We start from the raw sequence: 24,675 nt of genomic DNA on the forward strand, positions 1-24,675 counted from the left end.
TTATAATTGAAATTTGCATGAGGCAGTATTTTAAAAGATTGTTGGGTCTAGGAGATAATTTACTTCAAGTTTGTATTTTCAATATTTAGACTATCAGGGTGAGAATCACAGGCCTCTTCCTAAATAGAAGATTCACGCTCTGCTTTTATTTCAGGGATCCTTGAGAACCTGCAAGGAGCTACCAGATCAGACTTTCCTCGTCTCCCCGGGTAATAAGGAAGCAACTTGCACTTTACACTGTGTTCTGAGACCTCGTCTACACACTCGTGGCCATTCTTTAACTTTAGCTTGTGCCTCGAGAATCAACCTGAATGCTTCTTCGCAGGATCACTGATGCTATGAGCTGTAACTAGTGACATCCATGCTATGTCTCCCAGAGTTTCATTTGTAGAATCAGACTTGCAGTTGTATTGATAAAGTTAGGGCAGCACATTGGTAAGAATAACACATGGGTTATTTTTTTCACCTACAAGAGCATTAGGACAAATAGCAGAAAAATGAACAGTGGTCGTATGCACTGAACTTGTCTCCTCTCCCCATTAGTCCCTAGAGTAGAGTCCGTTTCTGAACTTATTGCACTTAGACATCCCAGGAGAATAAATTCAGAACAACTACTGTGAGTGTAACTCATATTGCCCTGCAGAGACCTGGCCCTTGAAAACACCCCACGTGATCTGCCATAATTCTCCCTTTACAACTGAGTGGTACAGACTTCAGTACCACAGACAAATGTGGCATAACATGTTGAATATGGCAAAGTCACACAATAGAAAGTACCCATGACCTTGAATCACTGCAGAACAACCAACCAGGGAGTCCTCTGTTGAGGAAAGATTGCATTCTGTTCTTACACAAAGGAACGGTAAATTTTTATAATGATCAATTTCTGAATGGTTTTCTGTTCATCACGTAGAACAGCTACCATTAACTTAACTGACAAATGTGTTTAACAAAGCACTACCCTGATGAACCTTCCTCCCCCCAAAAATGGACTTTACACTTTGGACAGCAAATGCTGTCCTGACCCCCAAACTCCCCAAAAAAACACCGTTAAACAGATTACCGAAATTGTATTATAAAATTATTTATTTGAAAAGGTAGTTCTTTTCCCTAAGTATAATTTTGTAGAATCATGATTTAAATTGATTTTCTTAAATAAGCCCCTAATTTTGGTTTCAGCAATTTCTCAGCTGGTGCCGAGAAGTGAATTGTGAGTGTCTGGAGGCTTAGCAAACAGTGTCATCTAATAGGGAGTCACGAATATAACTTTCTTCTTTGTTTGCGGACTTTGCTTGAGGGTTGTTACATGAGAAAAAGGCGCACTTGAATTTCACTTCTGACAACCTCCCAAGCACAGGAGCTGTATTTCTTTTTCTTCAGATACTTAAGGATCCCGAGGAAGTACCTCCGGATACGAATTCCCAAATAGTCGGGACAAAGCAGAGTTTCTTCTTTCGTCTGCCCCAGCTCTTCCACACTGTGATGAAGGCCAGAGAGCAGTTTGTCGAGGAGCGTGTGGTCCCAAGCTGCAGGGCTCTTGTCTGTGCTGAACAGGTTGAAGATCTGCTGGAGCATCAGGAGACACAAACAGGTGCGTTGTGTCTTCTGCATTCGGGAGATGTTCCCGCTTTCCCAAGGATTTCGGAAGTCGGTTCTGTCGTTCAGGCACAAGTGAGGGGGGATGCTTTTCAGCTGTCCCGTAAGACTGAAGATTTCCCGTTTTACTAGGCTGTGGATCCAAGGCAGGTCCCCGCCAAGAGAACAAGCCGGGATGGAGCCCAGCATCACTCCTGCCACTAGCCACCAACAGATCCGGGCCATCGCGAATTGGACGATTCGCTAGACGTCCTGCAGGGGGAGCGCGGGCACCGCTCCACAGCGCAAAGGGTCCTCCGTGGGTTCTCTGAAAAGCGTGCTTCTCGAGCTGGCCGCAAGAGGGCGCGCGAACGCAGACTCGGCAGCCTTTCTGTCGGTCGGGTCGCGCAGAGAAAAGTCCACGGCCCCATTGAGGAAGTAACTCCGTGCTGCTTTAATAGTGCAGGAAAGAAAAGTCCCTTTCGGCGGCCCGGAGGGCTGAAGACGGGGCTTTGCCGTGGCCTCGCCGGGGACATGTTTCTTAGGGACCGAGCACAGAAGCTCGCATTTGCTGCGCTTTCCCCCAGTTTTGTGCTTTCCTTTCGCACAGAAACTCTAGCGAGGCCACTTTTACAAAGAATCCGTTTACTGAGGGATTCGAGGCTCGGAATCCGCACACGTTTAGTCGTTTTTACAGCTTCGGGACAGTGTCTGTGCGAGATGCTGACAGATTCAGAGACGGAGGAACACGGAAACCAAGGGATGTAACAGGACAGCGTTGGGGACGCCATCGGAGTGAGTGGGGGCGCGGCCACCCTGGGGGCCCGAGGCCGGGAAGAAACTGCTCCCGGGACAGGCTTTGTGACTTTCATGGTGACTTTGCAACGTTACAGCGTTACAAGGTGGTGGGGTAAAGTATTGAAAAGATGAAAAGTTGGAACATTAAATCCGCGTTTTATCAAAATACTGAAATATTGTAACATTAAGGAAAAATATCAAAGGTAAGATGTTGAAAATATTTTTCACATTTCAACTTAAAACAGCGTTTAATTAAACTTTTTAAAAGTTTAAGATCCTTTAATCTTAAAAAGTTTAAGATCCAAACGTAATATTTACAAAATATTTTTTAACCTTAAGACTATTAAGACAGCATTTTACTTAACTTCATTGAAACTGTATTTTATGTACACCGAAACAAGAATTGAAGATAATTTTACTTTCTTAGCCTTAGGGGAAGTGAACTCATTACTATTTTCAAGATTACTTCTTTACTTGTTTTCGTGTTTGACAATTTCTGGTGAGTCCGTGACAATTTTCAATAATTTTTATTGAATTTGACATTACTGGAACAGCTTTCATAGGATTCCACCTTGACAATGCTCTTTAAAAGGAAAGTTAGAGTTGTGTAAAAGCAGTGGAGGACAGTTAGATTTTCTTTCGACACAATGAAGAGAACTATATGAATTAACGTTTGTTATTCAGAATTTTAGCAACTGCATGGAACTTGCCAGAATTTTACTTGTATGGGGCCCCCATCCTCTGTAAGACTCTCAGGGCCTCGCAATACAAGGTCATTTCTTGTCTTTTAAATTTTGATATTTTGTTCATCATGGACGTTTCGGCATTAATTTTCATTTTTTAGCATTGAATGAAAATAGTATTTATCTTCATTACTTAGATTTGGTGCCTTCTCAACTTCCGTGTCCGGGGAACATAATCACTTTACCCCAGTATTAATCCAACAGATGGCTTTTGAATTAGAGTGTTGTGATCTTCAGTGGCTGAAAATCTCAGAATGTCTCATTTCCCATCATCCTCTCCACCCCTCCCCCTTTTAATTCTTTTACCGTTTTCCTGGTCTTTACCACTTTTTAATTTGATCTGTGCCTTAACATAATATCACCAGAGGTATTCTGAATCTGCGGGTGAGGAAAGGGATTATTTAGCTCATTTATAGGATTCATAGAGCAGCCATTTGTTTTTTTGTTTGCCTTTGACAACTTTCCTCCATTCTGGTTTTCTGCAGAGAGTTTCAAGTGTGCTGTAAGATTTCCCTCAATTAACGTGCCAGGCACCGATCTAAGGGTGGAAACGAGGGCCTGTTTCTTCAAAGTCCTACATACAAGCCCCTCTCCTAGAGTTTCCACTGGGGAACCTCACCACGCACACACCCGACAGTGTGAAAAGAGCTGCAATGAAAGCTTCTCTTGGCTTGGCTGAACATGGACTATACGATTACCATATGTTACCTTAATACTAAAGGCAGCCATCACTCGCTATGTTCAGATTCTCAGCCTGTCCTTTGCAAATTTTTTGTTTAACCTTTACAATTTCCTATGTGACCACTAGTAAAGTTCTTTCGGTGTTTTAAGAGCGGAAATGAAAATCTGATATCATTTCAATTCAGGAGCCACAGATTTTTGAAGCAAGTGAAGCTTTCAGCTGACTTCCAGTCCCTCCTCTTCATCAGTTCCCTTTGCTCTGAGCTGCACTGAGCATGCTCGCACTTTATTAATCCTAATGGAGCCTTTATCGTCTGTCCTCCCTGCTCCCTGGAGACCAGTCAGCATCCCTGTCTTACTTTCCCTGAATCCACATTGCAAAGCACTTTGTCTCCTCTGTGCAGGCAACACCTCTTGGGTGACAGAATGAAGAGCACTGCATGAATTAACCCTTAGTGTTAACCCTTAATCTGTCCTGATAGCACAAAACAACCTTGGGGGAGGGAATCATGGTATCCATCAAGTCCACTCAATTTCTCATAATATAGATGTCTTGCGTGATCTTAATTGTCAAAAAAAGTGTATATAAACCTTGTGCTACTTTCTCATTGTAACGGGGAAAGATATTTTTTACCAACACAAAACTTACTTAAACACTTTCATCACTCCCACGGTGTCCCAGAGAATATTCATACTTGGCTTTATGTCAGGTTGAAATCATATAACCTAATTAAATCAAGCACGTGAGGTTAGGCAGATACAGGGTTTCCCAATCCACTAGGCTTCACAATATTTTAGAATCTTGTGATGGTGAATTTTCTGTGTCATTTTGATCGGACTACGGGGTGTCCAGATATTTGGTGAAACGATCTAAGTGTATGTGAGGGTGGTTTGAGATGAGCTTAACATTTCAGTAGATGGACTGAGGAAAGCGGAATGATCACCCTTCCTGACCTGAGATCACCTCATCTAACCATCTGAAGGCCTGAATAGACCAAAAGGCTAACCCTCGCCTGTCAAAACCACAAAATATAATTTAGCTGCAACGGAACTGTACTCTAAGGCTTATACCAAAGGGAATGATGAAGGGCAAGTAGAAGGAAACAAGGAAAGAAAGAGCCGATTACTCTGGCGGGGACTTAAAGGAGAGTGATTCTAGTCCGGAGGCCAGCCGTCAACTGTGCAAAACCAGCCGCATGATTCCTCTGTCATTTTGTCCCCCAGATGTAATCATTTTGGGGACAAGGAGGACAAATCATGCCAACAAACTCACTGGAGACTCATTTGAAATAACACCACCAAACTTCTCATTCCCTAATTCGATCTGGCAGAATAACCGATATTAGTCCGTTTCAATATGCATTTCACATGATTAGCGGATCCACTCAGAAACGTGGGTCATCTCAATATCATTAATACTCAAGACGATGATATAGCTGAAATGGTATCTGACTATTAAAATCAGATGACATTATTGAGCACCTGCTATGGACGAGGGTCTGTCCTAAGCACTTGCGATTCATGGCTCTGAACACTCCTTTGAATGCACATGCATTTATAAAATAGGTGTTTGTCAAGCACCTTCACGTGTCCGTCTTGTTCTAGTCACTCTAGTGCATATCAGTTAACAGAATGGGCGGATACAGGTCCTTTTATTAACCCCAGTTTATGAAGAAGGAAACAGAGCCACAGGGAGATGAAAGAACTTTCCCCAATCGTAGCAACAGTTTGGAATTTAGGCCTTCTGACTCCAGTCCAAGCTCTTAACAACCGTCTAGGGATTTCACTGTTCCTAAGAACCAAAGAGGCTGCTGAGGATCTGAACATCCTTTCTCCAGGACAGTGTCTGTGGTGGCGACTTTCACGGAGCAACTTGGCTAGGTCCACAGACAGCCACCCTGCAAGTGGCCTAAAAGTGTAGCTGGAGGGAGACAACCATAAGGGGAACCGCCTACCAGGATCACAGTTTACACCAGCAGACCACCAGCGTCGACAAACAACACGTCTGTAACTTCTTGTAAGTAACACACTTGACATCTTCTGTTTAACCTGAAATGTAAGAGCCCTGTGCACCAAAGTGTGCCCAGTTCTTACATTCCAAGTTCTCCAGCTGCTGCTGGCTCTTACACTTCACGGATCTTGATGCTTGCTTTGGTTTACTGAGCCAATGAGCTCATGTGACTGGTACAGTCTCCTCCTAGTGGAATCGGAACTTAAAACCACCTAAACGTCTGGAATGTGCTCCTGGATTCCGTATCAGCTTGTGTGGTGTAGACGTGTGGGCCGTGTTTGTGCTGCAGCTACCTTTAGTTACTGTTTCTGTGCCTGGTTGGGCGCGCACACACACACGCACATACACACACACACACTCACACACGTGCTGTCTTGCCCTAGATGGGAAGGGAGGATCAGGAGTGGATACATTCACACCAGGCTGCCTCTAGCTGACACTGCTCAGGGATTCTCCACAGACATCCACAGCCCCCACAGTTGTGGCCTGGGTCTCCCTGGTCCCCTGCCCCAGCCACACGTATCTGGGGCAGCTGAAGTCCAGGGACAAGGCAGGACCTGTGAGGGCTGGGCAGCTAGCTCAGGGCAACGCGGCTCGGCTCTCACCCCCGCCTCGGCCACAGCCAGCTCTGCCTCTCGGGTCTCCAACACTTTCCACCATATGTAAACTTCTAATACATTATCATTAAAGTATGTTAGTAACTCCCAGAGAGTGAACACGATATGGCTACTCTGGAGGTTTTTAGGAGAAAGTGACAGTACAGGAATTGCTAGGAAAGCTTTCCACACTGAATATAATAATTGAACAAAGTGAATGAAAGTAAATAAAATTATGCACATATGTATGTATGTGTAGATGTTTATGTATACACATCTAAGTCTGCATATACATAGTCATGGATATGATATATGTACCATATGAGGATCTTCTTCAAAACCCCATTTAGAAAGGATCATAATATTTGAAAGATGTTTAGGAATCAAAGACAGACACAGAAGAAGTGCAGAATTGGTAAGACTTTCTCCTGCTTCTAAACTCGTCCAGGCAGAAGAAGTGGTAGAGAAGAGGAAGATAAAGGACAAAAATGTATTAACATATTATGACGATCTTCTCCACCCACAATTTATAGAGAGCAAACTAAAGCATTGGCGAGGTCAACTGAGGCAAAGATTCAAGAAATCCTTCCAAACTGATATCTCTCTTCGCTACGTGAACAATTCACATGCACACACACTCACACACACACACACACACACACACACACACAAAATCCCTGGGGAACTATGTTGAGTACAACACTGTGTAGGTTGTAGAAACACCTCCGGAATTCTACCAGTATTCTTACACTTCAATGAAAAAGCCTCTGCTTGTCAGGCGGCAACACTAGAATTCTCTATCAGTTCAGAAAATATATCTGAACTCTGACTACTTGGAAGAGCTGCCAATATCATCATTCCATGTGATAATGATTATCTTTTCCAATCAGTCAGACAGAACCACATATTTGGAATGAATTGATGAAGCTGGAAATTTACTGTTCACACTGATATTTAAAACCATCAACTAGAACATCTCCCGTTAATTAAAACACCAAAGCAGTTGCACGCCCATTTTGCACAGCTCTAGCCCACAGTGTGGATAAGGATAGTTAGTAGCAGGCTGGAGCAGGAAATGCAGTTTTATCCCTTCTCTCTTTAGAGCGGCCCGTTGAGCAAAAATAGCCTTGCCCTGCCTGAAGCTGCACACTTGTTCTTTTTGTAATGATATAAGCTACAAAAGTGTTGTATTCAAGTATGAGGTCAATTCTTGACCCACACAGCCTGTTGCTCATTTCGGAAGTGGATCTTCAGGATGGAATAAGATTGGGGATTGGAAGAGAAGCCTGCCCTCCTGCATTGGATCTCGCCATGTCCCGGCCTTTCCCAGGTGGCCAGCGGAGGGCGCACTTCCTAGGTGAGGACTTGATTAGCCCACGCAGTGAACTGAGCTCAGTTGATTCCTTTGACTTTCAGCACCAAGTTCATCATTGTAACGATAGCATTCAGTCAGGTTCCCCAAATAGTCATCAGAACGCTCATGGAAACGAAACTGCCTACAACGACTTTGAAAAACAGCGCCTTTTCAATTTTTGTTTTTGTGGTTTGCTGCTCTAACGAGAAACCTTGAACCTAGAAACCACAAGGGAACCGGAGCACTTGTGAGGGTGGGTAGCAGGGTGGAGGGAGTGAAGCGATTGTATAAGGGACTGACTGCGTTCAGGAAAGCAGGACTGGGAGGAGGGTGGGCGGAAGACACCAGGGGCAGGGATCAGCCAATCATACCGCTCATCTTTCCCACTTGATTCTGGATGACTCCTCTCACGTGTCTCTACCCACCGCTCTTTACTGAGGGAGTGTAAATCCGCTACACTTCTGACGTGGGTACTGAACGTTTTCCATGTGTTCCAGAACTCTTCTCAATTCCACAGAATTCCGGCTTTTGGCAGGCATTTTATGACAAGTGGTAGAACTGTTCCGTAGGACTTAACAATAACTGTTCTCTTAGGACAAAATCTATTTTGAAGTAGATTTACATAAAAAATAAGATTTACGATCTCAGAATTTTAAAAACTCAACAAGTTATTTTTGACAAGTAATTAATACAAACAAAATGCAAAATAAACATGAAAATGTAAACACGTTTTGTAAATTTTAATACAATGTGGAAATGAACATGTAATTACATATGGTTTTTAAATATTATAAATATGATAGACTCTAGAAGAAGGAATAAATAGAGAAATAAATTAAATAAATAAGTAAACAAACAGACAAATAAGCATAACAGCAGTCACTTCTTCAGGGCTGATGACACTGGAGCTGAATTTTTTAACAGAGTCTAACTTAATGCTCTGACAAAATATTTGCTGAATTTAATTCAATCAATTCTGTGACTGAAGCAGAAAGAAGAGCCCTTTGAAAGGACCATACACATGTGCATGTATGATGTGGCACAGTCATCGGTGAGAATCATTTCAAGGTGAGCCCAGGTCTCCATCCTTCTTTCTTAACCCTTCTTGCAAGCTTGTTAATGAAGAGAAGGAACTCATGATTTCCCCTCTGACAACCTCCCAGGCACAGTCACTGTATTTCTTCTGTTTCAGGTAGAGACGGATGCCCAAGAAGTACCTCTTCACGGCCAGTGTAGGGTCCTTCCCAGCGGCAGATTCTGCCTGTCCCACCTCCTGCACCAAACAGGATTCCAGGTCTTCCAGCTGCCTATGAAGTCCAGTGAGGAGCTTGTCCAGCAGGGTCATGTTCCAGGTAGCAGAGGACTCCTTTGTGAGGAAGACTCTGGAGGTCTGCTCGAGCATCTCATAAAGGACAGAGATAGCCTGGGTCTTCTGGACCTGGCTGCCATTCACCGCCTGCTGGGGGAATCTGAACTCTTTTCTGTCATCCAGACACAGAGAAAGGGAGATTCTCCTCATCTGATCCAGGAGCAAGAAGTTCTCCCTGCTGACCAAATCGTGGTTCAGAGTCAGGTTGCAGCCCAGAGACCCACCGTGGCCATAGCTGAACACAACCAGGGCCGAAAGGAGAGAGAGCATGAGGGCCATGGAGAAATGTGGGTGCTGCTGCTGGCCTGGCTCAGCTGAGCGTCGGATGAACCTTGGCCTCTAGGTCCTCTGATGACATTCTTTCTAAGCATCGCCGTTAAATAGGGAACACAATCATTTTCATATTCTAAACATTTTCCTGCACTTTCACTTGCTTTTTTTGTTTTCATTCATGACTTCTCCATGTGGTCTAACAAGATATCAGTCAACACTATTAATTTTGCAATGGAAATTTAAGTTTCCCAGTAAACTTAAAATGTGCCAATCAAAATGGATATTTATCAATCAAATGAGAAACATTTTTGTCCAGAAGTCAGAACTGTATGTAGGCATATACTACTCGATCACATGCACATACTCTTGTACATTTTTAATATATAAATACTGTTTTCTCATCGTTAGAAACAAATTATGGCCTTGAATCTGGGCAACATTTTTACCTCCTTTCTTTATTTACAGAGAGAGACAGGCTCCCTCAGCCCTGTGGATTTGCGTATTTTGTTAGGTACTTACCACATCGTGTATAGGAAATAAGTTCTTCAGCACCAAGGAGTGGGATTTGTTTACTATTTTCTTCACAGCCGAGGCTGGTGATCATTAGTAAGTTTCTGGAATGTTTCTCTTCCTGCTAGAACACATTCATGCAGGTCTATGTGGTTATGCTTCACTGGGTCCACAAGGTCACAACTAACAGAGACATTGACCATTCTTTCCACCATTTTGTAACAGGTCTATAGGGCTCCTCAGGTCGTGCCAATACTTGCAGCAGGAATCCTGGTTCTTTCTGATGCATGTTAGGTTGGCGATTCTAACACCAAGATAATTTTATTTTACCAGCAGCACCTTACTCACAAGGGAGGTATCACCTCTCGAAACCCTTTCCCTCTGAAGTGACAGAGAGTCCCCAACCCAAACTCTCCCCACTCACTCCCTGAGTGCAGGCTGACCACATCCTGAGGACTTTAGCATTCCCCTGCTGTGGAGAGACTATTGGCAAAATAAGGAATTTTCTAGGTTCCGGGCCCTTCCCACTGGATGTGCTGAGGACCCTCCTTCTCACTGGTGACCTCCTGACCCATGTTCCCAGGTATCAAGAGTGAAACAAGTCCTCAGTGCTGATACCAAAGTTTATTTTTTCTAAGTAAGTGGAGGAAATAGTTATTCAATTGTAATCATTTCACCTTTAGTAGGCAAATAATTTTTGTTTTGCCAGTACAGCTTGATTGTTCAACTTGTTTATTTAAATTATTGATCCCTTGTTATGCTCAAAATACCTCCTGATAAATGCTTTTATTACAAATTTTAGTACCTTTAGTTATTCAGTGTTCAGGAGTCTGTTGACTTTCTCTTTTTTTGCTTCCTTCTGTCTCATGCTGAGACAACAGGGCAGTGAGGCCCAGGCATTAAGTCAGGGAGAAACAACCTTCTTTTCTTTATTCATTCATAATTTTTTCATTTAATATTTTTGTAACTTTTTTTTCATGTAGTGGTTTATGGGGCATGTTTTGTCATGCCGGTCCTCCATTACAATCTACTTCATCCTGAGGTTAATGGAAACAAAAAGAAATAGAAGAAAGGCAAAGGGCTGCACCATTTTTCTCTACAATTTTCAAGACTTCAGATTTTTTGTTTCTTATTTCAACTTTCATAGAAAGCAAAACTCAACATGTGTGGGCAAAAAGAAAACAAATTAGGTCTGAATGTCATGAAAATGAATGAAGGGAAGTGACTTTTCCACTATCAAAATGAAAAGGTGTAAGTTAGCAAAATTTCATGCAACCAAATTGGTAGGGACTATCGAAGAGGGGAAGGATAAATGCCAATATTGAATTACACAGAGGCAGAAAAATGGCTGCTCTTGCCAGATGCTCAAACAAGAACTTCTATGCTCTTCTCCTGGGTCAATGGAACTGCCCTCACCTCGCAAGACCAAGCCACCTGATTGGTCTTCTATTTAATCCACAGGTGATAAACTTGGAAGAGGGAAGGCAGGAATCACACCAATCGACTTAATAAAAACTGACAACCAGAACCCCAGTTGCTAGAACACTACCCCTCTCTGCCAGAATAGTTGATATTAGCCTTGCCTGAGCACTCTACCTAATTGATAAATCTACTCAAAACAATAGGAAGATTTCTCTGAGAAACCCAGAATTAAAAGAAAGGAAAATGATGATTCCATAAGATTCTGCTGTTACTCTGGATAATAATAATAATCGTGATATTAAAAATGATAACATTTGGGGTCGGCCCGGTGGCTCAGGCAGTTGGAACTCCGTGCTCCTAATGCCAAAGGCTGCCAGTTTGATTCTCTCATGGGCCAGTGGGCTCTCAACCACAAGGTTGCCGGTTGGACTCCTCAACTCCCGCAAGGGAAGGTGGGCTCCACCCCCTGCAACTAAGATTGAACACGGCACCTTGAGCTGAGCTGATGCTGAGCTCCCGCATCGCTCAGTTGGTTGGAGCACATCCTCTCAACCACAAGGTTGCGAGTTCGACTCCCACAAGGGATGGTGGGCTGCACCCCCTGCAACTAACAATGGCAACTGGACCTGGAGCTGAACTGCACCGTCCACAGCTACAATTGAAAGGACAACTTGACTTGGAGAAAATCCTGAAAGTACACACTGTTCCCCAATAAAGTCCTGTTCCCCTTCCTCAGTAAAATCTTTAAAAAAAATGATAACGTTAAATGTATTTGAAGATCACAAACAATGACTCAATCTTTCTAACACACCTATTTATATTACTACTCATTCATAAAACTCTTTGGAGAGAATTAGAAATTTGGAGAGATGAACTACAGGCGTATCTCATTTTATTGTGCTTCACAGATGTATTTTTTTACAAAGTGAAGGCAAGGCCCTCCACCAGCAAAACGATTGACTCAATTTACTGAAATACTGCTTTATTGAGGTGGTTTGGAACTGAACCTACAATATCTCCTAGGTCTGCCTGTATTTGAAATGTACCCAAAACCTTAGGGATAGTTGAGATCATGGCTTGTCTAAGAGGGCCCATTAAAAGAAAGAAAAGGTGGAAATGACACGGAACTTAAGAACAAAGAGAGGCCAGGAGATTAAATCAGTATAGCAGAGAGAGTGAAATGTTCAGGGATTCTGAAGTCCACCTCAAATGGCAAAGGATTGCTATTATTTTTTAGGATAATAGAGAGTTTGGTATAAGGGAATTGAACTGACTGACTTTAAGTACTAATGAAAAGTAGACAAATACCTTTTAAATAGTCATAAGGGAATACATTTTCCTGCCAACTGAAAAAAAAAATCCAGAATTTCTTCAGTTAAATATATTGAAATAATTTTTTTAACCCATTAACTGCTGACTCTGGACATTATTATTTTGGACTCTTGGTTTTTCTTGTGAGTTTGTGAATAAACAAAAAGCACCAAAAACTTTCCATTCTAAAAGTAGTAACCCAGTATATAGGCTCTGACTTTTCTTCTTCAGGACCTCACTGGTTCTACAGTAGACCTCTGCAGGCCAGCCAGTGGTTCTCATTCCCAAAGACGATAATTGTTTCTCACCAGCCGCTTAAACTGGACTTCCTGTTGTCTACAGATGGAGTCCAATGAAGAATCTCTTCTTCTCTCTATCTTTGCAACCAATGGTTTTGATGTGAGCACTGAAGAGACCTTACGTGTGAGCAAGATGGAGGAGCATTATGCGCTTCCTAGACAGAAGCAGTGAATGCTTTTCAAGGACTACTTACCAAGGAGAGTCTGGCTTGAACCCCAAACTCAGCCACATTGCTTAGTTTAGTTATCTTTAATTTTCTAGCCTCATCTTATTTGAAAAATCAACATAAAACTTCAGGCTGAAATAAGCATACCATTAAAATCCCCATTAATAAAAAATTATAGAAGTATTATTTGTATTGGAAATAAAGATTAGGTGAATAACTTTAGGTCTACAAAGTACAATCAGCCAGAGATGAGGTCTCCAAGAAAGTTCCTGGAAAGAGGACAGGATCCAGATGGGAATCATGGAATAAAGGCAAACGAAAGATTCATCATCAAAAAAACAGACTAGAAATTCCACTTTAATGCAAATAACATCTCTGAAATATTTAAGAATAAACATGTCCTATGTAATAGAAGCATGAGGACGGGGAGAAAGACTTTGATAGGATAGCATTTCTTACACTTTTGGATCACTTTACCCTACGAACAATTATTGAGGACCTGGTAAGTTTTCATTTATGTGAATAGTATCTACCAATATTTCCCACACAATATATGTAAACTGAGAAACTTTTTTTTAATTTTTTTATTCGTGAATATTGGGTAACAGTGTGTTTCTCCAGGGCCCATCAGCTCCAAGTCATTGTCCTTCAATCTAGTTGTGGAGGGCGCAGCTCAGCTCCAAGTCCAGTCACTGTTTTCAATCTTAGTTGCAGGGGGGCACAGCCCACCATCCCATGCGGGAATTGAACCAGCAACCTTGTTGTTAAGAGCTCGCGCTCTAACCAACTGAGCCATCCGGCTGCCCCTCCGGAAGCTCGGTGGCAGCCTGTTGTCTTCAGTCTAGTTGTGGAGGGCTCAGTTCACTGGCCCATGTGGGAATCAAACTGGTGACCCTGTTGTTAAGAACTCTTGCTCTAACCAACTGAGACATCTGGCCACCCCCTGAGAAACTTTCAATACATAAGATTATACACACACGCATTCTATGAACTGTTAGTGAGATGACATCATCACATATCAGTTGACATCTGGAAAAGTACACCAGACACATATGGGAGAATGAAAGGGAAAAAGACATCTTAATAGTATAATAAAAATAGTTTGACGTTGTGGACTCACAGAAAGTGTCTCAAGAGTCCCCGAACCACTTTGAGAAACACAACTATTGGAAAATAGAAGTAATGTTTACATTTAAATGAGTACTGAACTTACCTATGTAAATTGTGATGGTGTGTCTATTAGTGATACCAAAAGAGTTCAAACCTGGTAAAGGGTAATGTTTTTAAAAATAAACTAAAAACATTACCATTGACCTTTTACCTAGTCCCAACCTCATTAATTTCGTGCATAGTAAAGAGCTAGGAGTGAGTTCTTTTAATACTGTTAAGTAATACATTAACATAGATGATTTTCCCACATTTTGACCCGTGTCATCTATTTTTCTTAGGGGTAAGCTTTAGCAAGATGTCGTTTATTTTATTTATTTATTTTTTTAGGTGTATAAATTCTTTATTAACAAACAAGGCCTATAGATTTATTTCTTCTTAGACACACCCACAGTGCGACCTTGGTGGCCGGTGGTCTTGGTGTGTTGGCCTCGAACACAAAGTCCCCAGCAGTGGCTCAGCCCTCTGTGGGCCTGAATTTTCTTCAGTCACTGCAGGTCTTCATGGAACTTGTCCAGACCATTGGCCAGGACCTGGCTGTATTTTCCATCCTTCACATCCTTCTGTCTGTTCAAGACCCAGTCTGGAATCTTGTACCAGTGTGGATTCTGCATAATGGTGACCCCACGTTCCACCTCCTCCTCAGTGCGCTCTCCTGCCCTCTTGGTGAGATCGATGTCTGCATGCCTCAACACCACATGAGCATATCTTTGCCCCACACCCTTAATTGCAGTGATGACAAAGGCTATTTTCTGCCACCCATTGATACTGGTGTTGAGTTCTTGTAAAACGTGCTGCTGGAACTTCTCAGGGATCACTAGAGACATGGCAGAGGTGTGAAAGCCTCCTGTCAAAGAGCAACAAGATGTCATTTTGATTTTGGAAAATATTACCAAAGTCTGAAATAAAAACTCTTGGCTCAGATGTTGGCCTGCCCAACATCTATGACCCACACAGGGACACATAAAGCTTTTTCCGCTGGCCCCAGACTCTACACCCACAGTCTGAGTGGCAAAGGCCGTCATGCCTGGGCTGTCACCTCACTGTCCAGGAGTCTGGATAGCTGTCTAGGTTTGTTGCCCTAGAGCTATCAGTGCAGGATAAGGTTACCTTACTTCCAACAGAATCCACAGAAAGTTGAGCATGTGACCCCATCTTAACACACTTCATGGGGTTTCCTGGTATGTATGACAAGAAATTAATTTTTTTTGTTTGTTTGTATGTTTCCTAATTTGGTTTTCATAGACTCTATCATCCATTCATGATTAATTGTCACAGGGTACACTATAATAGCTTTTTAAATATTCACATTAATGACTAATGGTTCTAATTTTTTTATTTATATAGGTTTGATGATTTTTGTGTTTTGGACCCTAATCCATAGGAGGATTCCAAGCTCCAACTTTAAATGCACCTGCTCAATGCAGTGTTCACCATCTGTTAAAAAAAAAAAAAAGGAGAATTGATTCACCAATGCCCTCTTTTCAATTACATAAATTAAACAAATGAACTTTCACAAAGGTATTTGCTACTATTAGATATTGTGATCTTTCGGGGGCCGGCTGGTTGCTCAGGTGGTTGAAGCACTGTGCTCCCAAAGCTAAGGTCGCCGTCTGGATTCCCACGTGAGCCAGCGAGCTGCACCCTCCACAGCTAAGATTGTGAACAAGGCTCTCCCTGGAGCTGGGCTGCTGTGATTGGCTGACTGACTTACCACCTGCGACCGATGCCTCAGCCCGGGAGCGGGAGCTCAAGGCTCATAGTACCAGCATGGGCCAGGAAGCTGTGTGCTACACAACTAGACTGAGAAACAATGGCTTGAAGGGGGGGGGGGGGCGGAAGAAGGGGGGAAAAAAAGAACTTGTGATCTTCTAATATGCACATTACTAATATATGTTGGGCTGGGAAGGCTCTGCCCTACTTGTTGCTAAATATACTCAAATAACTGTGACCATTTTGTTCAACTATTGTTTTCACATTGTTCGTTTTTAAAGGAGGCTGCATCATGACCTGAATTTAAGAGATTCCTTGGATTGGATTGGTCCCAGGAATAATTTTCTCTGCACTATAACCCTCCTCCCTTCCGATGCTCAGAACGCTGCTGTGCTATCAGAGCAAAGGGTGCTGGGGACACTGCTATTGGCCATGTCTCCGTGGGAGAACTCCGTGCTCTTCTCCCCTCTGAACTGGAATGACCTGGAGAAACAGCTGACTCAGTGCTGTCCATTCCATTCGATTGTTCCTCCTCCTGAGGACCTGCCTGCTGCAGTCCACGCTTTAAACGTCTCTGTTCTCCTTCCACGAGCTGGAGCTGCTGCTGACTTTCAACTCCTTCACGTTTCTACATGTGCACTGTGGTTTTGGGAGCAAATGTGAGTCCCGCGCCTGGTGCAACCTCCTCCAAGTACGTAGAATCAGAGGTGGAACTGCCTGAACAGAGGCCCAGATGAGCTCCTGGATTCTTTCCCAAGTCATGGGTGTAGACGTGTGGACCGAGCTCCGTGCCTTTACTGCGTTACTGTGTCTTTACTAGATGTCAGAGAGACCTTAATTAAAAGCTGCAGCGCAGGAATCAGCGGGCAGGGACGGTGGAGGCGGGGCCATGTTCACAATCTTGCTTGGGAGGCTGGAACACCTCCAAAGGGCTTCCGGCTGGGGCTGCTCGGTGATCCCTCACACTCCATCCCTGGTCCCCTGGTGCAGATCCCTGCCTCCCGTGTGCCCTCCCTCAGGCAGACCAGAAGCACTTAAGTGTGTAAAGTCTGCCGCTGTCGCGGGACACGTGCAATTGATTTTGCATATTGACCTTGTACTAAACTTCTTCATCCATTCACATCAAAGCACAGGATAGTGGGCTGCATTTCAGTTTGAACTTCCAATATTATGGCATCTAATAGCTACTTCAGGTCCACTCTTTTTGCCTGCTAATGTGCTCTGTGTACAAACTAAGCATGTCTATGTTCTCGCATCCAGTGGCCATCGATATAACCTTTGAAGATATGTCCCTTTTTGTCTTCAGAAGAGCTTCCCAGGAGTCTATAAGATACTTGTGGGGCAAGAAAGTACCTTATCAACCTTGATTCCTTGGCACCTAGCCTGGAGGAGTTCAGGAAATATTCATGAAGAGAATAACCATGGTAATAATAAAAACAGAATAATACCAACACACACACACACACACACACACACACACACACACTTAACTTTGGAGAATGTAAAAATTGATCAGAAGACAAGTGTGAATTATTTCTGGTTCAAAGGAAGCTATAAAAGATTTTTGAAGAGTATTTTTAAAAATTTGTTTTGATTTCAAGAATATTTTCATCAAGTTTGTATTTGCAAAATGTAGAATATTGAAACGAGAAACAAATTCCTGGTTCTTATTGAAATATTCACTCTCTTCTTTTTGCCTTTTCTATAAGTACCTGGAAAGAACTATTGATTGCTTTTTTCCAGCTTGGTAAACAATAATATAATTGATTAGAGATGATCCAGCATAACGTTCTTCTTTATTTCCTGATTTTTTCTGTGGGGATTATTAAATAAGGGAGCAGTGCACTTCAATTTCCTTTCTGACAACTTCCTACTCCTTCAAATAGGGAACGATGCCCTGAAAGAAACTTTGGACTGCAATACCCAAATAAGACAAATCTGAAGGATTTTCATTTTCGTCTTTTGCTCCAGTTGTTCCTGACTTTATGGTCAAGACTAGAGGGTAATGTATCCAGGAGGATCTTACTCTAAGCAGCGCTGTAGTCTTCTCTGCAGAACAGGTTGAAGACTTGCTGGAGAATCTGATGGTAGATACAGGGAGTTTATGTCTTCTGGATTTTGATGGCATCTCCACTTTTCTCAGGAAAATTGAAGTGGATTTTGCATTCCAGAGTAATTTAGAGGCGTTCCTTTTTAGATGTCTTAAAAGCATGATTTCCTTATTTTCCAGGCTCTGAATCCAAGGCATATCCCGACCAAAGGAACAGATACAGTTACAGCAGAGCATCACCATTGCCATTAACGGAGACCAGAAGTTGAGAATTTCAGTCCTTTATCTGGACCACAGTGAAACTGAGAGCGCAGCCACTCAACCGCTAGAAGGGGGCGCCCTAACTCCCTGTTAAAGGACCATAAGGCGCCGCAGACCCAGAGGGACCCGCCTCCCGGTCTAGCGCGACGGACTCTGGCGCCGCATCCACCCGGGCAACTTGGGCTTAGCTGTCCGCTGGAACCCCGGCCCGGGCGAGGAGCCCCGGGGCCGCGGGAACTGCGAGTAAATTCTTCCTTTTGGGGCCTGACTGCGGCGGGGCAGCTCTGCCGGGCTTTGCACGGAGCCTTTCATTTTCTGGACCTGCCCCTGCGGGGATCCTCTCCTTTCTCGGAGAATATTCTAGCCAGACCGGTTTACATTCAGGGATTGATGGCTAGAAATCAGAGTGTGCAGTGGTATGTGTTCGGATTCAGGATTGTTTCTGGGGAGAATGACCCGAATTCAGGGGAAGGGTAAACGCATCTACAATCTGGAGATGAATCATATATGTATATGTATATACATATATACACACACACATATATGTACATAGATAAATATATATATGATTTTATTAAAATTTAATGGTCTTGGGAGGAGCCTGCCTCGGAGGAGAATTTAATCCCAGTGATGGTAACTCAGAGCTGCAGGGGTGCACACACAGGGGGCAAAGCTTGCCCCAAGGCAAAGTGCTGAGTGTTGGAGGAAGGATGTAAATGAAGTTGGAACTCAGGAAAGCTAAGAGTCCTCCCTCGATTTCACAGTCTGGTTCCTAACCACAGCCCCATGGAATCCTACTCGGGGCGTCTTTCTGCTTAAAAGTCAAGAGTGAAAAGTAGGAGGTGACAGCAAACTGGGCCAGGACAAAATTGAGCATCTTCCTTTTTAATGTGTGATTTAATGGGAGTAGAATTTGTAACTCTAAGTAAGGCACTCGGGTTCCTGTCTTTCAGATTATAACAGGATTCAAAACGACTAGGGTCTGAAACAACAGTGGAGTTCCTAGAGGGCTTGGACTGTCTCACAGCTGTTAGGCCATATATAGGCCAGAAACATGAACCTTCTTATCTTAAAAACCATCTTGTCTTGCTTTGTACCTTGTACCTGCCGGCTTGTGTTTGTCTTAGGCCTGGAGAAGGCGCCCGGAATGTAGAAACCACCTTATCCTGTCTTGCTTTGTACTTTGTCTCCTAGGGGCTTGTGATCAACGGGCCTGGGCAGGCCTGGGTGGTCCAGATGGAGACCTGGGGGCCAGGGTGTGGAGCCCGAGGGCTTGGTCATGCCCCGAAACCCTTGGTTGCTGGAGACAATGCAACGAAAACCACCTGAAGCATTAAAGGGGGAACAACCCCGTTTACCCCCTCCTATAAAACTCCATACCCCTTTCTGCTCGGAGAGGTTATGGTCTGTTCTATTCTGACCTTCTGCAGCTCAAACATGCCAAATGAATTCTAATAGATCAATTTTGGTCTCCCGTGACTCATTCCTCGGGTTGTACCTGACAAGGTCCAGGGTGATTCTGCCCTGAGGGCAAGCAGATGGTGGTGGTAAGGGGGGAATCCCAGGGAAAGGGGTTCTGAAGAGGGGGTCACCCGGAGTGCTGATGAGAGTCTGTTGGTGAATGTGATAGCAATGCTTCCACCAGCCTCTTTCGCACCTCTGCGGGGCTCTCTTAACCAGGTACAGAGTGTCCGCCCCTGAAAGGCCACTGTATTGATGGCCTCTCTGCCATATACATGTAAGTCGAGGCATAGATTTATGAATCTTCTTCAAAAGTGATGCTTTCTCTTGCCTCCCTCTTCTCCCTTAAGATCCACCCTCCTTCTATGCCCATGCTCTTATTCATTTGCTGCCCACTTCCCTAGTGGACCCTCAATAAATATTTGCTGAATTGAACTGGTAATTTATATAGTGTTTATTTTATTGCATGTAGTAGTTGCTTAATTATTTGGCTCACACTCATTCAAGCTGAAAAGCTGTGCATTGATTTAAGGGAGTCATCTCTCATAGATTCTAATATGAATAGGTGCAAGAAAACCTCAGTGTTACCACAAGGTGTGCAAAATGGCTGCTTAATTAGTCTTCCACTGTTGATCTGCTGCTGTCAACTAGGCAATATATGCAAATCACATCTCTAACTTCAGACTTTGAAAGATGATTGGAGGGGGTTAAAACAAATCTACAAGCCAGTTGCAAAATCAAAAGTTTCATTTCCTGTGCTTAAGTTGCCATGAACATTTTTCAGTAACCCAGTAGAGTTTTTATTTCTCAGCTGGTGGAACTTCAAGTTAGCAGGAGCTTCTGTCGTGGTTTCTTACAGACCTCCTTGGTTACAGCCGAAAGGATTCCACTCCCACCCCTATATTGTGAGTGCTTTCATTTCTTTTATTGCTAAGCTTGCACTTACATTCTTTTAACTTTCTCTTTGCACAATTTTTAAAATATTATAAATTAGCACCTTCATTCCCTCATGGTTGGCATCTGTGGCATTTCAAGTGTGAATGCGTTAAAACCCCCTTTTATGAGACTATTACAAAGAACGCTGACATACTAGCTCCTTCCTTCCTTTTTATGATTATATTTATGAAATATTTAATGCATATAATGAAATGCTATTTTAAAAATTATATAGCATACTCATAATATATGATACTGTTTGTGGGTACATAAGTACATCAGTAGTAAAATTATTTAAATATGCTTGGAAAAGATCAATATCACCTTCAGTAATTAACTGAGGAGAACTTTGACCTAGGAGAATACTAGCCAGGTTATAGAGAAGCTCACACACACACACACACACACACACACACACACACACACATTCTCTCTCGATTTTGTTGTATACTGCGTTTCCCCCAAAGTAAGACCTAACCATAAAATAAGCCCTAGCATGATTTTTCAGGATGACATCCCCTGAACATAAGCCCTAATGAGTCTTTTGGAGCAAACCGTAATGTAAGACCCGGTCTTATTTTTGGGGAAACATGGTTTATGAATAAGGTGTTCTGGAATTTTACTGTTAGCCTAGAGAATGTCTTAGAAGACTTCGTTTTCCCTTTAAATGAAAGGAAGGCAGGGCACATGGGTTTGTTGAGGGTGGGTGGCCACTGGGGGTCGGACTGCCTCGCAGTCGCTCCCTCCTGGGTTCACCTGAGGCAGGCTCAGGCTTGGCTCCAGGCCAGTGCGACAATCAAGGCCTGAGGAGTCTCTTCTTTCAGAGGTTGTTTCTCAGGTTCTTTATTGATTGGTGGACAGGAGGAAGGACCGGGGATGAAGGGAAGAGGAAGCAGGGACTAAGCAGGGATGTGTAACCTCCAGCAGAATGCCCTGCGGCTGTCCAGCCTGCCGTGCAGGACGGCTTAAGTTAATCCAGGGAGTCTGGGCAGCTTTGGACCTATGCCTTTGAGAGGCACCCCTCACGCTTGTAGTCCAGCCAAGGCAGCTTCGAAGAACAATGAACTCAGGGGGAAAGAGAAAAAGAAGAAATAAACTCTCAGGTTAAAGCATGTGCTTTGAAACAGCTATGAGCCAGACATCAAAATGAGTCTTTATGAGCTTCCAAGGAGACAATTAAGGGAAGTGAGAACAAGTGAAGAATCAGATGATCATTTCAGCATTGGAAAAACCAGAAACGAGGGAGCAGTATCAGAGAGTGCGCCTGGAAGCCAGAGTGATGGAGAAAGGAGACCAGATGGCCCTCACCCCCAGGCCAGCCAGAGGACCCGCCCAGCCCTACGCACTGCCCTCCTGTGAAATGCCCTCCTGTGAAATGCACGTGTGCAGCCCTCAGGTCCAGCCAGATTTATACCCGCCTTTAGCAGCAACTCAGAGAGAGGGCACTGGTGCTGAACACCTTTGAAATTCTGCTTGGGCTCCAAATGAAAAATTGTTCTGCCTTCAAAGCTAAATGGGAGTTTGGTAGAAGCATGTGCTTTCTCCTTAGGTTCAAAAGAGAAATTAATATCCCACCATCTCTCTGTGCATCCATACTATTTTCCTTCAAGTGAAAAGGAGAAATTATGATGGGAGGCATTATATAAAAACAGAAGGTATTACAGAATAACAGTATTGCTTCTTATTGAAGCAAGTGTTTCTATATTTTCTTTAAAACAGAGAAATGTAATTTGCTTTAAAGTCTATCTAAACACAGTACAATTTTCCTCTCTTATACAAAAAACAATCTGTGGTTTTGGTAGGGTGTCATCATGATTAGGCACTTCCCTTCCGTTTTCAAACATTTGTTTGTGTTGTGTTTGCGAGGCAAATGTCTGAAACGATGTCCATAAACCTTGGCAGGAGTTAGCACTGGGTGCAGAGATTAGGGAGGATTTTCATATTTTAAGTCATTTATTCCCATGGAGGGTTTCTGTTTTTTGTTTGTTTTTGCCATGAGAATGTTTTGATTTTATAAAAGGAAAAAAATTATTGAACTGCAATCATGTATTAGACCCTAGTAACACAAAAATGGATAAAGATCTCATTGTTTACAGTTCCTGCCCTCAAGAGGGGAAAGTAAGGAAGGTGGAGTGGGGCAGGTACTCTAATAACTGCATTTAACACAAAATTATAGGTGCTGTCATCAAGTTAGGAATCAGGTGCTGTGGGGCGCATGTGAAGGAGCAGTTATTTCTGTAGGACTCTAACTGCATCAAGGAAAACTACGTCTACATGACACTGGTGAAACAAGAAAGATAAGGGAGTCTCACCCAGAGAGAGGTAAAGCCAAGAGGAGTGGCAGTCTGTGATATTTTCCAGAAGCAATAGGGGGTCCAGGGCGGCTAGAGTACGGAGACAGGGGGAGGCAAGTGATGGCTGAGGATGAGCTGGGATTGTGGGTTTGGAGCCACAGAGCAGTTCCTCAAAGGCTTGGATTGCTGTACTAAGGAAGGTGGAGTCCCAAGCCATGGGGAGGGGCGTCGCCAGTTTAGAAAGAACATCCTGGTCTTCAGATGTTGTGTTGTAAGAGAAAGGGGATCAAGTTTTGCAATAGGGACCACTTGCATTCTGGCAGTGTTAGAGTGGACAAAACCAAGGAGAGATGAAGTCAGATTAGCTCTGGGGAGAAAAAAGGAGGTGAGCTTGACAACACAGCTCCTAACGAAGTTCCTAAGCAGGAGCTTGGCTAAAATTGGAAATAATATTAGCGGACACTTACTGTGTGTTCTGTGCCCAATCCATGCTAACCATTCTAAATTGGTCCTCACACTAACCATTATTATAGCAATTTACAGATGAGGAAAATGAGGCGAAGAGCGGTTTCAGGTTAGGAAATGAGGAAGCCATGATTCAAAAGAACGCCGTGCAGTTTCCCTGGACACTCACCAGATACATTGCTCACAGAGAAGGAGATATGATATTTCAGGGAAAGAAATGAGATCATGGGTGTAGGTAAATTTTGAGGTTGCTGTAGAATATCAAAACAGATATCCAATAAATAGTTAGAAAAATAGGTCTGGTACTTGGAGAAAGACTCATTCTTCAACAAATATTTTCTAAGTGCTTATTAACGTACGTGGTCCTGTGTCAGTGCTGGAGTTATGACATCATCAAAATATTTACTAAGCCCCCACAACACAAAGTATATGTGTATCAAATTTTAGTCAAGCAAATAATTTTCGTCACCTCGCTGAACACATTCTCTTTAAAATAACTCATGGATAGCTCCTTGTATAAAACAAATACATCACCCTTTAAATACCTGTTTTTGCAATTTTGGAATTACTCATATTGGCTTTTCTTAAAACAAAACACCCAATAAAAGTGTAAAAATTCAGTCAGGAATAAAGAGCTCATTTTAATTTTATGAACCACTTAGCACATGTGTTGGGCTCAGGAAATAATAAAATAAATGTATCTCAGTCAGTTGTGTTGATAGAATTTAACAGGAAGACGACAGGAATGAAAGGTTACCCACAGGTAAACAGAATGCAGATCCCCCTCAGGAAAAGAGAGAAGAAATTCCATCATGAAGTTCAAGATCACTGGGAGGAAGGGAACGTCAGCCTATTTCTGGCCTGCCCTGGTCCTTGGGCCTCAGTGACACTATCTGCACAACCAGGTACGCCGTTCACAGACGCCTCAGACCTGGTGGCCTAGCAGGAGTGCCCATGACGGTCCCTGGCATTCACACGTCACCCAGCTACACCGGCCACCCTCAAACACAGCCGCTGAGTGACATCTGCTGCAGCTCAGCCTTCTAAAGGGGAGGGCAGCCCCAGGATACCCACATTTCAAGAGAACACAGCTTTCTTGTATTGTCTTTCTGTGCCAAGAGACCGTTACACAGTGTGCTTCGTTACTGTAAAATGAGATTCCTTTCACAGAAAAAACATTTGAGACAATTTGTGTCTTCAACTTCAATAGCACTTTCTG

The 24,675-nt window shown here is 43.1% G+C and overlaps 2 protein-coding genes and 1 pseudogene across 2 annotated transcripts; all 3 read right to left on the reverse strand.

Annotated features, from left to right (window-relative positions):
• Positions 1 to 1,302: 1,302 nt before the first annotated feature.
• Positions 1,303 to 2,365, reverse strand: LOC117032091 (interferon omega-1-like). Its single transcript, XM_033123265.1, has one exon. It carries the CDS (start codon positions 1,819 to 1,821, stop codon positions 1,303 to 1,305), a length of 519 nt encoding a protein of 172 aa, XP_032979156.1. The 5' UTR covers positions 1,822 to 2,365.
• A 6,456-nt stretch (positions 2,366 to 8,821) lies between these two features.
• Positions 8,822 to 11,723, reverse strand: LOC117032531 (interferon omega-2-like). The gene has a single exon (XM_033124139.1). The coding sequence runs from the start codon at positions 9,404 to 9,406 to the stop codon at positions 8,822 to 8,824; it is 585 nt and encodes a 194-aa protein (XP_032980030.1). The 5' UTR covers positions 9,407 to 11,723.
• A 2,621-nt stretch (positions 11,724 to 14,344) lies between these two features.
• On the reverse strand, positions 14,345 to 15,441 carry LOC117032530 (40S ribosomal protein S18-like; annotated as a pseudogene).
• Between the last annotated feature and the right edge of the window lie 9,234 nt (positions 15,442 to 24,675).

Source organism: Rhinolophus ferrumequinum, chromosome 12 (assembly GCF_004115265.2).
Source record: "Rhinolophus ferrumequinum isolate MPI-CBG mRhiFer1 chromosome 12, mRhiFer1_v1.p, whole genome shotgun sequence".
In the NCBI taxonomy this organism is placed as follows: domain Eukaryota; kingdom Metazoa; phylum Chordata; class Mammalia; order Chiroptera; family Rhinolophidae; genus Rhinolophus; species Rhinolophus ferrumequinum.

Excerpts from the sequence above, each read along its gene's own strand:
- LOC117032091 (XM_033123265.1), bottom strand. The coding sequence starts at position 1,821 with ATGGCCCGGATCTGTTGGTGGCTAGTGGCAGGAGTGATGCTGGGCTCC.
- LOC117032531 (XM_033124139.1), bottom strand. The coding sequence starts at position 9,406 with ATGGCCCTCATGCTCTCTCTCCTTTCGGCCCTGGTTGTGTTCAGCTAT.